This window comes from Elephantulus edwardii, unplaced genomic scaffold (assembly GCF_000299155.1).
Source record: "Elephantulus edwardii isolate Elephantulus edwardi_28Jun2011 unplaced genomic scaffold, EleEdw1.0 scaffold00042, whole genome shotgun sequence".
NCBI lineage: Eukaryota > Metazoa > Chordata > Mammalia > Macroscelidea > Macroscelididae > Elephantulus > Elephantulus edwardii.
Window position 1 is genome coordinate 2,224,657 of NW_006399792.1, and position 16,128 is coordinate 2,240,784.

General features: G+C 36.2%; 1 protein-coding gene across 1 annotated transcript in view; it reads right to left on the reverse strand.

The window, feature by feature from the left end:
• The window catches only part of PTPN13 (protein tyrosine phosphatase, non-receptor type 13 (APO-1/CD95 (Fas)-associated phosphatase)), a 209,859-nt gene that overhangs the window by 83,073 nt on the left and 110,658 nt on the right, over nt 1–16,128 (reverse strand). The window contains exons 16-19 of the mRNA XM_006885322.1: nt 15,248–15,410; nt 10,423–10,837; nt 10,181–10,275; nt 8,633–8,689 (exon numbers count right to left, since the gene is read on the reverse strand). Coding sequence (XP_006885384.1) covers nt 8,633–8,689; nt 10,181–10,275; nt 10,423–10,837; nt 15,248–15,410 — 730 coding nt within the window. The remainder of the gene's footprint in view (nt 1–8,632; nt 8,690–10,180; nt 10,276–10,422; nt 10,838–15,247; nt 15,411–16,128) is intronic.

Genomic DNA, 16,128 nt, shown 5'->3' on the forward strand with positions numbered 1-16,128 from the left:
TCAGTGCAGCTTCAACTTCCTCCTTCCTTTTACCAGTGGCTCCTGCTCATATGGTACTTGCCGACATTTTCCAGTGTCAGTCAATTCTTTTTGGTACAACAATTCTGTGCACTCCTTCCATCTTCTTTTGATGCTTCCTGGGTCATTCACTATTTATTTCACATAGCATCTTTCAATATTGTGACTCGAGGCTTAAAATTGTTTTTCAGTTCTCTCAGCTAGAGAAATGCAGAGCAAGTTATTCCCTTTTAATTTTCAAATTCCAACACCTTGCACATTTCGTTATAATACTTTTGCTTTGTCTTCTGGAGCTGTTCTTTGAAATCTTCTGTTCATATATTTACTTCTCCAATGATTCCTTTCACAGATGTAGTCAGATTCCTATGTAGTCCATTAGGTGAGGTCCATGCATAAAGTCATTGTATTTTTTAAGAAAGGTATTTAGAGTGAATAAATTATTAAACAAACAAAATTCAATCCAGCCTCATTTCTGTTATCAAGTCCACATTTTTCAACTACTATTCCTTCTTCATTGTTTTAAAATTTTGCATTCTTGTCACCAGTTATCATTAACGCATTTTGATTGTATATTTGGTCAATCTTGGACTGCAAGATTTGGTAAAAAATGTAAATTTCCTCTTCTTTGGCTTTAGCTGTAGGATTATATACATGAATAATAGTCATATTAACAGGATCTCCTTGAATGTGTATGGATAATATCCTATCATTCACAACATCATATGTGTGGATAGAATTTGAAACTGTCTTTTTAACCATGAATATAACATCATTCTTCCTCCCTTTCTCATTCTCAGCACAGCATACTATGTGTTTGTCTGCTTTGAAGTGGCCAGTGCTACTCCATTTCATCTCACTAATGCCTGGAATGTTGATGTTCATGCATTCTGTAACATTTTTGGCAACTTCTAGTTCTCCAACATTTATGTTCCAATTATTAAAGGATGTTTACAGCTATTTTCCCTCACTTTGAAGGACTTCTAGTTTGGGTTCTATCTCTAATACTGTAACTGTCTGTATTTCTCAACAGTTCATGGGCTTTTCAGAGGTTGCTATTTAAGAAGCAAATGGCAAAAGAAGCAATAAAAAAGGAAGAAGAAGAAAGTGGATGGTCAATCAAGCTTTCCAGTTTGTCTTAATCTGGGAGTTCTATTAAAACTGTCCACCATGGACTAGCCTCATAGCATCTGACATAGCAGGGGCATAGATTTCAGAATTACAGTAGCCCACTGTGTTACTCAAACTTACATACAGGTGCAATACTAATTGTTTGTTGTTGTTATGTGCTGTCAAGTCACCTATGACTCATAGCGACCCTATGTACAACAGCTCTGAAGCCTGACCTGTCCTGTGACAGTCTTACTGACTCTGACATACCTACCCCCATTGCCCTAGTTACTATATCAATCCACCTCATCTAGGGTTTTCCTCTACTGCACTGTCCCTCCATCCTTCCAAGCATGATGTCCTTCTCCAAGGACCAGTCCCTCTGACTTATGACCTCTACTAATTAGAACAATAAGTTTCCCAAATATAACAAACTGACAACTTAGTGTTCTCCCTTTAACAGCAAATCAGGCATACCAATATCATATTATCAGGTGCAGTTGAAGCCTGCATAGACATGGCAGGATGTGCTCCTGGGAGGGTGTCTAAGTGACCCAGGTGAGACTCACAGCTGGAAGCATGCTGGGAAAATGTCCCCATAAAAGATAGGCAAATACTCATCCTATTACTTTACAGTAAGTGGGAGATGAAGCTATTTGAGTACATATACTGCAATAAAATACAAGCAAAATGAGAGGTATATTTAGATTTCAATGGAGACCTAATACAATATATGAGTCACTGACAGTTGAGGTGGGTGTATATATTTTGAGTATCAAAATATTTCCGTTATTGTAAATTCTATATGGAATTATGCATTAATATTTAAAGAGTATATATTTTCAAGCAGTACAACATGCTTCCCTTCCCATTAAATACAGTCCATGACAAGAATATTTATCCTCAAAAATAGTTTAAGACTAAAAAAAAGAAAAATTAAAAGCAAATCAGTTGCGATTAAACTGATTCTGACTCACAGTGGCTCTATAAGATCGAACAGAACTGCCCTGCAGGGTTTCATAGGCAGGAATCTTTATCGAAACAGGTTGCCACATCTTTCTTCTGTGGATTAGCTGGTGGGTCCGACCTCTTGAACTCTGAGTTAGTAGCGAAAGTGAAAAAGGATCGCTATTTGAAAACTCTAGATCTTTAATATTTCCTGATGCCATTTCCAATAATGTATACCTGAGAAATACTTTGAGAAGAGCTGATGTATAATGTAGAAATGTATAACTTTTCAGCATTAAATTCTTCTTGATATTATTTATAATATAAATGTCTATCTGTGTTTCATTGATTATGCAAAGGTGTTTGTTTATGTGGATCATAACAAACTGTGGCTGACTCTGAGAAGAATGAGAATCCCAGAACACTTGATCATGCTAATGCAAAACCTGTACTTGGACCAAGAGGCAGTCACCAGAACAGAGCAAGAAAACACTGCATGGTTCAAAATTGGGAAGGGTGTGCACCAGGGATGTGTCCCATCTCCATACCTTTCCAACCTGTTTGCAGAACAGATTATCCAGGAGGCTGGGCTCTATAAGGAGAAGTGTGGTATCAGGATTGGTGGAAGATCTATCAACAATCTGAGTATGAAGATGACACAACCCTGCTTGCTGAAACTGAGGAGGACCTGACGTACTTGCTGCAGAGGGGTCAAGGACTGCAGCCTTCAATATGGATTGAGGCTCAATATCAAGAAGACAAAGATTCTCACCACTGGGCCAACTGGCAGCATGAGCATGGATGGTGAAGAGATTGAGATTGTTCATAGCTTTTGTTTGCTTGGCTCCACAGTCAACACTCTTGGCACCAGCAGCCAGAAAATTAAAAGATGTATTTGCAATGGGAAAGTCTGCTGTTAAGGACCTCTCCAGCATACTGAAGAGCAATGGTGTCACTCTGGAAACTAAGGTGCTTCTAATACAGGCCATGGTCTTTGCAATCACTTGTTATGTGTCAGAGAGTTGAACAATGACTAGGGAGGATAGAAGGAAAATTGATGCCTTTGAGCTGTGGTGCTGGAAAAGAGTATTGAGTGTACCATGGCCTGCTAAGAAAACAAACAGGTTCATCCTGGAGAGGGTTAAATCGGGCTGCTCCTCGGAGGCAAGGATTCTGAGACTTTGTCTGACATACTCTGGACATGTTGTAAGGAGGGAACGGTCCTTGGAGTGGGTGAAGTGACAGTGCAGAGGGGAAGACCTTCTACGAGGTAGATTGATTCAATGACTAGGGGTAATCCGGTGGGTGTGTTGGAGACAGTGTGACTGGCACAGGACATAGCAGGGTTTAGGGCTGTTGTATATAGGGTTGCTATGAGTTGCAAACAACTCGATGGCACATAACAACATAACCACAACTATTATTTATATAAGTTCTCTTCAGTATCTCTCACAAATATAGATACTGCATAGTTCACAACTGCTGTACTCACAGGAATCATAGATATTATGGACTACAAGTGAGCTAACTGACTTTCCCAATAAGATCTTGAATCTGACGATGCCAAAACAAGATAAATAATCCAAACAAGCGTTAATGATTTCTCTTAGCCAAAAATAAAACCAATAAAAACCTCAAACAAACAATAAGAAACAATCATAAAAGGAACAAACCAAAAAATTCAAAGCCATAAAGCAAAACTTAATTGTCTTAGCTATAGACCCTGGCCAACTATTAGGTATGGCCATGCCATCCATTCAAGGAGAAACAGCAGAAAGAGGAGTTCCAGCTTAATCAATCACACTCTCGGCGCTTTCTCAAAAAGTTGCAAATAGAGATACCATTTGACCCAGCAATTCCACTACTGGGAATATACCCTGAAGAGACCATAGCTGACATCCAAGCAGATATATGCACACCCATGTTTATTGCAGCTTTGTTCACAATAGCAAGGAGTTGGAAACAACCTAAGTGCCCATCAACAAACGAATGGCTAGAGAAGCTGTGGTATATTCGCACAATGGAATACTATGCTGCATTAAAAAACAAGGAACTCATGCAATATTATTCAAAATGGTTGACTCTGGAGAACATTATGCTGAGTGAAATATCCCAGTCACAAAAGGACAAATATTACATGATGCCACTGTTGTAGAATGGGACTGTCCTTGGGGTTGGGGAGAGACTGAGTAAGATGGGTTCAATAATGTATACTGCACTGAAACAGAGGAGGGAGAGAACCGTTTAAAAGAGAGATATAACTGGGTATTTCTGTCATCACAGGAGACTAGAGCGAGGGCTACATGGTGGAGGGGACCTGGGGGAGGGTTTGTAAAACAATGAAAGAATCTTTTCTTTTACTTTTCCATAATTTTTGGACTCATGTACTTATAACTTGTTAGTCAAATTTGTGTCTTCTAGGTTGCAACACCCCCATGATACATCTATGTATGATATGAACATGTACAGCCAAGCACAATCAATAAGAGTGCATCTAAATTCCAAAATCAATCTCCATAATAGTCTATGTGTTTCCTACTGCCAAAGGGGCCCTTTAGAGCAGTGAGAGAAGATCTTCACCCTGAAACCCACAGCGTCCCTTTTCAGCAGGAAGTAGCTAAGAGAATACGCATCCCCTTTTCCTTATGACTCAGGGTGAAGTCTCTCTCAGGGAGGAGTGATAGGGAATGGCAAAGGACACACTGACAAAGAAGATTAATCAGAACTGGCTTTGACAAGCACTGTGGCATTTGGACAAGAACAAACTGGGAGGAGGGTAGAGAGAATAGTGCAACAATGAATGAGTGGAAGTCCAAAATCTCTGTAAATGTTTATGAAAATTAATAAAATATAATTATAGAAAAAAAATCAATCACACTCTCTAGGGGAGAAGACTCTCAAATCATATTCCTTGCAGATGATATATTAGTAGCATCATAGCAATAGAAAAAGAGAGATATTTTCCTTAAAGTGTTACACTATTTAACACAGTTTCTGCTTGGGTGACAAATAAGATGGGTCATAGCTGAAACTGGAGTTACTAGTGCCCAACCAATCAGTTCAGTAATCTGAGGTCAATTAGCATTTCGGGGACTCAACTCATCCACAAAGGGCAAAGTCTTGAATTGGATGAACATTTTTCCTTTCTCTGCATCATCAATTATGCTAGCTTTTCATTTCTGCTCAATTCCCTATCTCCTCAATCCTTTGTTAGCAATTAAGATTTTCATTTTTCAGTATAATTTTCAATTTTGGATATAATCTAATCAGACTTTAGAAGGGAAAACATTATCATACAAAATAACATTGAGCCTTGAGACTTGATTAAGCAAAGTGTGTTTTAAAATCTTGTACTCATATAGCATTTTACTACTTGAAATTAAGAACGTTCATAAAGAAACTAAATTAGGGCTAACATTGGGGGAAATTTTATGTCTCTACCATGTTATTGTGGATCCAAAAACCTTTTTTTGTAGAAAAGGGGATTTTTTTTTCATCTCATTTGTCTTTTACTGAGTTTCCTGTTTTCAACCTCATAAAATACTAACATGTATTTTGTGGTTTGAATACTTTAGGAAACAATGTGACAAACTCAGCTAAACATTACTTTTCAAATGTTGCAGAGTAATGTAGTAAAACATAAAACACTGAAAATCCATTTTACATAAGTCTTGCATAATTTTTAATTTTTCTAAATTCTCTTATATAGGAGTATTATAAAGATTGAGTTCTTTTGAAGATTGGGCAATGCTATTTGGAAATCACTATTAATCAAGGGATTTGAATTCTTTCCATGTTTCTGTTTTCAAGTGTGGGATTAAATGACTTAAGACCTTTTTTTTTTCTTTTATCTTCTCTTTCAAATTTCACATGCTTTTGGAATTCCTGGAGATTGTAAAAAGGTTGAATTTTATACATTAGTCTTGTACTAAGTGAAAATTCAACATTAGCTGTTCCTTGTTAAGCTTCTTTTGAGATGGCCTATCCTTGGGTGAGAATGGTGTGTTAAAGTCTCCTACTCCGTTGTGGTGCTGTCTAATTTTCTTCAGTTCTGTTGATAGCTGTTTTATGTATTTAGCAGGTCTATCATTTGGTGCATAGTTGTTGACTAATGTAGCTGTTCTTCATTTTCACATAATAATTTGGTAGCCTAGTGGCAAGAAGCTGCACTCCAATCCCAAATGTTCTCTGTTCAAGTCCAGCAGCTGCTTCTAGGGAGAGGGATGTGCAATCTCCTCCTGTGCGATTAACTGCCTCTTAAAATTCCCCGGAGAGTCAGCCATGGGTCGGTTCTGACTCTATCATACACAACAACAACAACAACAATCTTGATCAAAAGGGTGAATATAGAAAGTAAAATAAAACCCATGGACAAGTAATTTAACTTTTTGATCTTCAGATACCTTATCTGGTAAAACATCTCTGCTATGCCTTTAGAAACTCTCAGGTTCTCAACATAGTTCTAATTCTGCTCACTTGGATAGAGAAGTAGAGGAATCTGGGGACAACCATGGCCTTATCTTTGGATTAACTGGGACATCTATCTCTCAAAAAAAGGGGGGGGGGCAGATTAACCTTTTCTCCATAGTAGGCAGGGGGAGAGATGAATCCTCAAAGGTTTGAATAGAAACACTACCCTGCACATCTATATGTGACAGCCAATGCAAATTCCTACTTTTCTTTAATTGGAATTTATATTAAAACATATTTAAGGTTCGCATTCTTGAACAGATTGTGATCCACCTTCTTTCCGGAGTTTAGGTGAGAGAATAATGCCCAAGAATAATCAAGCATTATGCTTGGGAGATGCTCTTGTGACAGAGTGGTTAAACACTCAGTTGTTATCCAAAAGGATGGTGGTTGAACTCAATCAGCCTCTCTATGGAAGATAGAGCAGTCTGCTCCTGTAAAGATTTATAGCCCTGGAAATCCTATGAGGCATTTCTATTCTTTCACATAGGGTGGTTATGAGTTGGGATGGATACCACAGCAACAGGTTTGGTTTTTGTTAGTATACTTGGGAGACGTTCTGAAGAGTACTGAAGAGTGTGGGTTTTGGAAAGAGACTGCCTGAGTTCAAACCATGGCTCCAGCACAGCTAGTTCTAGGGCTTTCTATGTAACTCAACCTCTTTATTCTTTGACTGTCTCTTCTATAAAAAGGAAAGCAGCATTAACATATAACTCAGAAGACTGTTACATGGACTAAATGTGAAGATGATGTACTTATAGTTGTGGTGTGCATATAATAATCATCCAATGAATACTGGCCAATAATATCACCAACAAGGGTAGGTTAATTACTAAACCATTCTAGTTTATCAAAGTACTCTAAACTCTGTTCATATAAGAAGTATGATCATCAGCAAGTTATAAACCACTGTCTTAGTAACTTAGGTTTAGTAATAGACCCTAATAGAGAAAGATCCTCAACAAGATAGATTTACGACACAGTGACTGTAGCAATGGGCTCAAGTGTGTCAGGGATGGTGAGGTTGGCACAGGATAAGGCAAGGTTCAGATCTATTGTTCATAGCATTGATATGAGTTACAGTCAATTCAATGACACAACTTGAAAGAACTGGTCTGTGTAATTTCTACCAGTGACTGAGAATGAAATAAAACTGCACTGTGATATTTGATAATTTTTGACATACAAACCCAGCAGTTTAATATGCTGCAACTTGTTCTATGCCTTCCTCTTTGCTTTGGCTAACACAAAAATTGTATCTAAATTTAATGACTCGACAATTTTAACTATGGGAGTAGTTTCAATTAGCATCCTTTCTTATCAGTCTTTGGTTATTTACATTTTAATAGTTTGAAGTTAAAAGCTTTCTCAAATATTTTTAGAATACACTAGTGTATATATGAAAACATTCTTTTCTATGTATGAAAGTTACTAGAAAGGTAATGATAATGTACATCAAAGTACTTGTCACATAAATTCTAATAAATTTGAACCCACTGACTTTAATGCTCAGAGAATGTCTGTATATCTTTTAACAGGTGTATTTCCTTTTAGATTTCTTCCTAAATAGAAATCTCAACATACAAATTCTAAGACTCGAAGACACGCTGGTGACCAACTCTTCCTTTACCTTTGGCCCATGCCTTAAGAATGAGACGGCAGATCCTAGAATCTTTTCATGCCTTACATCTAACGTCCTCCGATCATGCTATCCTCTTGATGTGGAATGCTCATACCCACTATTCTGCCTCAATAAACCTTTCTTCTGTTTAAGATTCAGCTCAAACACTCCTTTAAAACAGCTCTCCCAGAAGAAAACAATCACCTGAATGAGTATGTTTTCTTCTCAAATAAATCCTTCTCTCTTATCTGTAATTTCTCTAGTTCATCAGACAGCCTAAGCCAAGAGTCACATTACTTCAATCATGGTGACAGAAAAACACAAATCTCCTTTGACTCAAAAGTAAGGCTAAACACTCCCTTGCACAGAACTGAAGACCCAAATATTAGGTCCAAGACTAACTCAAAAAGCACAAGAAAAGAGAAAAGATATTTCGGAAAAGAGGGTGGAAACATTTTGTAAACCTACCATTTTCTTTAAAGGGTACGTGGGATGAAGAATTTCCAGAACTATGCATAGTCATTCCTGTGATATAAATTACATTATTAGACATTTTATAAAATGATCCGATAATAAACATATAAATAATTTCTGATAAATTAATAAGTTAATAAAACATTAAGACTAATGATATTTATTAGGAAATATTAGGGAAAAAAGAAGAATTCTCAGAATGGGTATATTTACAATTTTTTAAATGCAAGTAAAGCGTATTAACTTGCTTTGCAGGATAAATTTAAGTGCAAATGTATTCTTTCTGACGAATTTGAAATGATCAAACAAATGAGTTTTAAAAGGCCATGTTAAAAGAAAATTCAGTATTTAATAAAAAATGAATAATTTTAATGAAAATCAAATGTAGAAAATAAATTCTATCTATGAGGGACTTTTAGTCTATTTTTTGTTTTGATGAGTTATATTTATGTATGTCTATTTTTGATATGTGATAGAGTCTTATCTCGGGTGGACAAGATCCTTTTTAGTAAAAATAATTCATAATCTCTAAAGAATTCCAGTGTTATAAAAGCATCTCAAAAAAGAATGAAATTTTTAGGCTATTTTCATAGGCTATGAGATTTTTTTTTTCCCCTTAGGCTACTTAGAGCTATCTTATTTTCAATCCACAGAGTTAGCTACTTAAACATTTTGCTTTTAAGTGTTTCAATGGTGGCTGATGATATTATAACTTCTGAAAAGTCAGAAGACTCTAAACTAATAAAATAATGTTGATTTCCGTAAATATTTATCAACAATAGTAGAGTTCTTATTTCACTTCACTTAGTCCATGTATCTCTAATCCAATTATAGGATAGAAAAGAATTATTAATTTCAAGTCATCAGGGCTAAATTATCTAACTTTTGGTAAAACAACAGCAGAAGAGGATTTCCTTGCCTCCATTTGGGCTGTGGTGCACATCTATATGCTTCACTATTACTCTGAAAAACTGACTCCAGTGTATTTCCCTTGGAAGACGCCTAATTCAAGAAATACACATAACTTCTATATGTAATAATTTCTAGTCTAAAGCAAGATTGGAGAACTGAATAAAATACAAATCAACAAAGGACCCTGTCTATCAACAGTAGCACATTTTATAAGAATCATAAAAATATTTTTTAAGAGCAAATTCCATGAAATCACCCAAAACAAAGTTGTTGTTTTTTTTTTTTTTTTAAATAATGCCAGTGTTAACTGGAGTCCATTCACACAGGCTTATAAGGAAAATCCAAAAAGGGGTGACTCAAAGCAACAATACAAGGCTGGCTGTGGTTTCTCATCTATTGTGAAGTACTGGTCTGTGCCATCAAAAAAATAAAAATAATTTTTATATATTTGATGCCATCTAAGTAACCTAAAATTTTATATTTATAATAAATTTTGGCAAGAAGGATGCAGATCCAACAACTATTTGTTTGTTTGTTTTTAAATTATTTATCACTTGATAGCTACCATTATCTCACTCGCTTTTTACTATCAGGCCGAGAAATGGAAGAAAGAAGCTTGTTCATGCTGACCTATACCATATGCGTGACCAGGGTCTTCAGTAGATGAGTCTGATTCATGTTTCCTCCTTTCAGGACTTCTACTTAAACTTGCAACAGACTTTGAACTAAAGTGGGGAACAAGGAAGGTAGGAGGGGAAGTGTCAATGAAAAAAAAAATATGGGGAAAATAATAAGATGTCAAACAAAAAATTAAATGTATGAAATGTAGAATTTACAAATATGTAGTTTGGGTTATTTAATAATGTTCTTACTTATTAAGTTTTGTGAATCCTGCCAAAGATTCTGTGTCAGATCTTGCCATCTGCTGAAATGGTTTTGCCAACGACTCCTCAAGGATTTGTGGGGATTCGACACTAAGAATGGCATTTTTCCGATGAGGATAGAGAGAAGCCTGGCTGAGATCGTGGTATGATTTACTCATCCCTCTAGGCTTTTCCTCCCAGGAAGCTCTGTCACTCTTCTCTTTTGAACTGCTTTGCCATGGTTGGTAAAGCGACAGCTCTGAGCAGGATAGCCTCTTCAGGATCTCAGCTTGAACTGACACAGGTCGCACGGCCAATTTGTTCAACGTGCTGCTGGCCAAACTGCCAGTGCTGATTGCTCGTCCCATATTAAATCCTCTAACGGACTCTGCTTGGAGATTCAGGCTCCTAAACGAAGCTCTCTCTACAAGGAAACAGGATTGCTTTACATGATGGAAACACTGTAGTACCTTTATGAGAAGCATCATTTTAATAAAGGAAACACGGCATGCAATTTGTAATTATCCAGATTGCCAAGGTAAGCAGGTACCTTTCAAAGCTTGGCATCAAAGAGTTTTCAAAGGTGGTCTGGATCCTGGTTTTCATACCATCTCTCCATCCTTTTGCCTTTCTTACAACCATAGCGGCATTTCCTAGTGATTCTCCCAGCTCTAGTAATAGTTAGGGATTCAGGCTTACTGACCCCAAATTCCCAATCATAGGCTTCAGTCATAAATGCCAAAGATGTGGCAGACATTTTCAGCCCTACTAGCATCTCTTCTAAGTATCAGCAAAGCAAGGATGGGGAGAGGGAGAGAAGAAACCGGAACAGGACTGCAGAGTGAGTACATGCATGAAAAAGCAACCGTTCAGAACAGAGCTGGGTCTAGAGAAGAACAAATTATCATACTTTAAAAGTTTTAGGTTATTTGGTGGTTCCGCAGTTCTGTGGATGGATAAACTAAAAGCCACTGAATTATACTTTAAAGGAATGAGTTCTGTGGTATGTAAATCACATCTCAATAAAGTCAATACAGGATAAAAAAAACAAAAAAGAAAACCAAACACAAAACTTAAAAGCAAATTCTTTCTTTTGGTGTTTCACACTGGTATGCCAGTTTCATATTTCAGCCTTTTTAACATGATTGAATTGACACACAGCAGCATGGGAAAACTAAATATTCTACATTTTTTCTCTTACTTTGGCTTCTATTAACACAATCATAAAGTAGAGGGATCTCTTTATGATTAAATTCCTTTCTCTCCTAAGTAAAAATAAGTTAAGAACTTGATTTAAAATTTCCAAAATGACACTGTTAACCTACAAATCCTAGTATCAATTTTAACTTAAAATGCATAGTTTTTACAGGAGCAAATAACATTTCTATTTTCCTACACTTGGAGAGAGGCAAAAATAAAATACTCTTACACAGAGTCAATTGTCAATAGAATTTTTCACCCTTAAGAATTCATAGATCAAACTTTGACAGGAATAGTGGTAGGTAGTTTACCTATTTTATCAGCACTACCAGGGATTATGCTGTTCAAATGCATTCACAGCATACTCTTGAATTGTTGTTATTGTGTACCTCTGAGTTGGAACTGACCCATAGCTGACCCTCCAGCAGGTTCTCAGAGGTGGTTAATCTGAGAATACTGCCCGTCCTTCTCCGCTCTTAAGTAGGACTTAAAGTATTACCCACAAACACAGGGAACTTATGAACTATTTATCTAGTTTATCTTACTAGCTTTCATCCAGAACAGACTTCAGTACAAATCATCCACACATAAAAATGGACATCCAAATGAGCTTACATTACACGCTAAAACCAGTGCTTTAAACCTAACTCAGAGGCTTGCCAAGTTCCACACTTAAACTGGCAATTCATTCTGCTTCCTCTGTTCCTGTGATTCTGAACTTGGGTGCTTTCATTGTTTTGATTATCTCACTGGACCTAACACGATGTCTTGTGAATACTAAGCGCTCAGTAGCAATTATTAATCTTAGTAAAGTCAATGTCAGGCAATTTAGTTCTTAAAAAAAACATATGAACAAGTACTGAGTTAGGAACTAAGAGGTACTGGTTCCAGCCTAGTTTGACTGACCTTGAACTAGCTATGAGGTTTGATGAAACACTTCTCTCCCCTGAACCTGTGTTTTCATCAACAAAATTTTGGACTTAAAGGCCACATGTAAAGTCTATGTAGCACTGGTATTCTATGATTCCAAAGAAGCAGTATGTGTTTTTCAGCCATCAACATTCTGTGGATGATGTCAGCTATTTCTACTTATAGAGTATATAGTTGGAACTCTTTGATGGTGCAAATGATTATGAACTCCACAAATAACCAAAAAGTGGGCGGTTCAAATTCACCTAAAGAATTCCCAGAAGAAAAAAAAAGGATGTCAATCTTTGAAAGATTACAGCCTTGGCATCCCTGTGATACTGCATTCCACTCTATGACATAAGACATATCTAACTGCCAAAACCAATTTGACAGTAAATAGTTTGATACTTAGTACAGAGTTAAATCAGCAGGTGGGCTGTTACTTCTAATCTGATTCTAAGTGGAAAAGAATTCTATTAAAGATTTTTAAAAAAACTCTGAGAAAGGATATAGCTAATAGCATGTTATTTAAGTTTAAAATGTTTTCACCTATGAATCCCAGGGACAAATCCATGAAAATAGAGTATTTCTATTTCATGGATGAAGAATTTGAAAGTCTTATTTCTTTCCTAGTAGTGGTTATTGTGGTGGTACAAAAGTATGACAATGATAGTAAAAATAAAGGATGAATGCATTTACTGACTATGAACCCATGCCAGGCAATTTTCTAAATGTTCTGCAGTCAAGAATTAATTTTTTCTTCACATTTTTCTTATGCTCTGTTGTTGTATGTCATCAAATTGAAACTGACTCATATCTGACCCTTTTGCAGATATTCAGAGGTTTTAAAATTACATAGGAGTAGACTGCCCATCTTTCTCCCACAGAGCAGTTGGTGTATTCAAACTATGTGCCTAGGGTTGGCAACACAACTTCTTAACACTAGGCCACTAGAGCTCATCTTATAATGTCAGTATTATGGTAATCATTTTACATATGGGGAAACAAAGGCAAAAGTTTGCCAAGGTTCTCAGACATGTAACTAAGAGTTTTTAATTTTGGTGACCATGCTCTTAACAATTCAGCATGATAATAACAACAGAAATGAAGCAATGATATATAGTAGGCACTGAAGATTTTAATATCTGGAGATTATACAAAAAATATTCTGTGTTGTGAGTTTCAGAAGAAGTAAATGAAAGGCCAGTGTAGTTGAGAAGTTGATTATTTCTCAGTATAAAGAATAGTATTCTTTATAAAAAAAAAAAAAAAAAAAAAACCAAAATAGAAACGAACTGAGACTGGAAGAGTGGCTTCATAGGTTTTTTTCTGACTCTTCAATAGACCACATCTCTAACGATATAACCATCAACTGTGCAATTTTAGTTGGTATTATAACATTAACCTAAGAAGGAATGTTGACAGTTCTAATGAGTCTGAGACTTTACTATGCTTTCAAAATAATAAGAGCATATGAATTCTAGAAGAGCAAAGCGGAGAAAGATAAAGAATAACAAGACTATAGCAATGGTGATTACATTTTGGCATGCATAAAAATCCTTACTTAGGATAATGTGTTAAAATGCAGATCCCAGGGACTCAATTCCCAGAGACTGTGCTTCACCATTTAGGGAGGACTGCTGGAATCTTCGTTTTTAATGAGCATATGGCCCCACACCCATACCAATCCTGAAAGGTTTGAAAAATAACCTACTGATAAGATCACATCCAGTCTTATCCTAAAGGTAAAATAGTTCTGTAAAATTTCAGAATGTAGGAAAGTTCAGGTAAGGAATTTAACAAGATTTTGCTACACAAAAAGTCATTAAAGCTAGTCTAATAGTTTTCTTTTTAAAAAATCTAACTCTTTGGAATGTTTCACTTCAGTCTGTAAGAATTTACTATGCAGAACTGGATTTTTGCATAACTTTAATCTGTGCAGTCTTGCAGAGTTAAGTTTAAATTTTTTTTTTTCCTTTCAAAGCTTTTTTTCTTCTTCTACTGCAGTCTTTTCAAAAGACACTGAAACCACCATCTCAACTATTTCTACTGGGTGCTGTAAATATTAATTTCAATCTTAAAATAGAGATGAATTCAGGTAAAATTAACAGGAGGCGGGAAGCTACCATCCACAAAATTGTGATGGCATGCATCCTCACTCGCCTGGGTGCACACACCATTCCTCACCCCTATTTTACCTTCTTTCCCTCACCTGGAAAGTCCTTCAATCCACTTGAATTATTTTTGTCCTTCAAATTCCAATTCAGATTTCACTTCGCAACTACATCAGTCTTTCGTCTACATCTCTTTAAATACAGATCACAGAATATGTTTGCTACAATCTTAGTACTAAAATCTTCAACTTCTTTCTATGTATTATTATTTCATGTATGCTGATGTTATTACCTCTCTAAATTGGGTTTTTTAAGTTTATTAAGGGGGGAGATCATGGATCATATTTTCACATTACTTACATTAGCTAGATTATTGCTAAACACAAAATAGACTTTTCAGCAGGCATCCTGCGACACTGATCTACTGGGTGTTGTCTTCAAAATGAATCTGAAGTTAAAAATCTCAGTTTCACTTGTCACACGTTTATAAACTAGATTGAATCATTTAACAATACATGTCTTGTCATGCTCAAAAGGATGAGAACTTTTCATCATAGGAAGGTTATTTTAAAAATTGGGTGACTAACCATGCATATACTCTATAATCTTACCAATATCCTGTGCATCTTGGTTGCTCTGGCGTGCTCTCATCTGTAGCTGAAACTTATGCTGGGAGGAGCAGAGGTGCAGCAGGTATTGGCACACTCTACTGTTATCTGTCTGGAAGGTGTGCTTTATTCCATCTGATGTGTTTTGCAATGTAATTTTCTTTTTCTACAATATTGAATAGAGGCATAAATTAGAAATTATTTCTGTGAGCTTTTACATGGCTGAATTCTCTGAATTAAGTAGAGACATTATTAATACTTCATATAATTAGGGGCGGGTAATCCTTGATGTTCCTACATATTATTAAAAACAATCCTGTATGATATAGAAATAAATACAATTAATATTCTTGGCAAATTTAGAAATTAAAGCCCAAATCAGATTATAGGACAGACTCAAGCAAGAGAAATGTGACTTTCTTTAATGATATTACTGATGTTTGAGCAACAGCAACATTTTAACAATACAAATGTTTGGAAAAGAAGTGACAAATATTCTATTCTACTCCCTAGAGTAACGGAAGTTGAATAAGAATTATTTATTCATATATAACAATGGTAACAGTTGTAATTCAGTCGAAAAGAATTTGAGTGGCATGAAGTCTGGAACAGTTGATGAAGATGTGGGACTTGAAGAGGTACCAGGTAACATGACTCTGCTAGGTTGAGAGAGGAACTAAGTCAGCATTTAGAGACATGTATCTTGTCACTATCATGGAAAGAAGGAGAATAAAAAATATCAGCCCTGGAATATTTCTTGAAAAGGGGAGGCCTCTTATATAAGGGCATGTCGGTAAGAGGGACCAGTCCTTGGAAAAGGACACCATGCCCGGAAAGGTGGAGGTCAGTGAAAGAGAAGAAGACTCTCAATGAGACGGATTGAC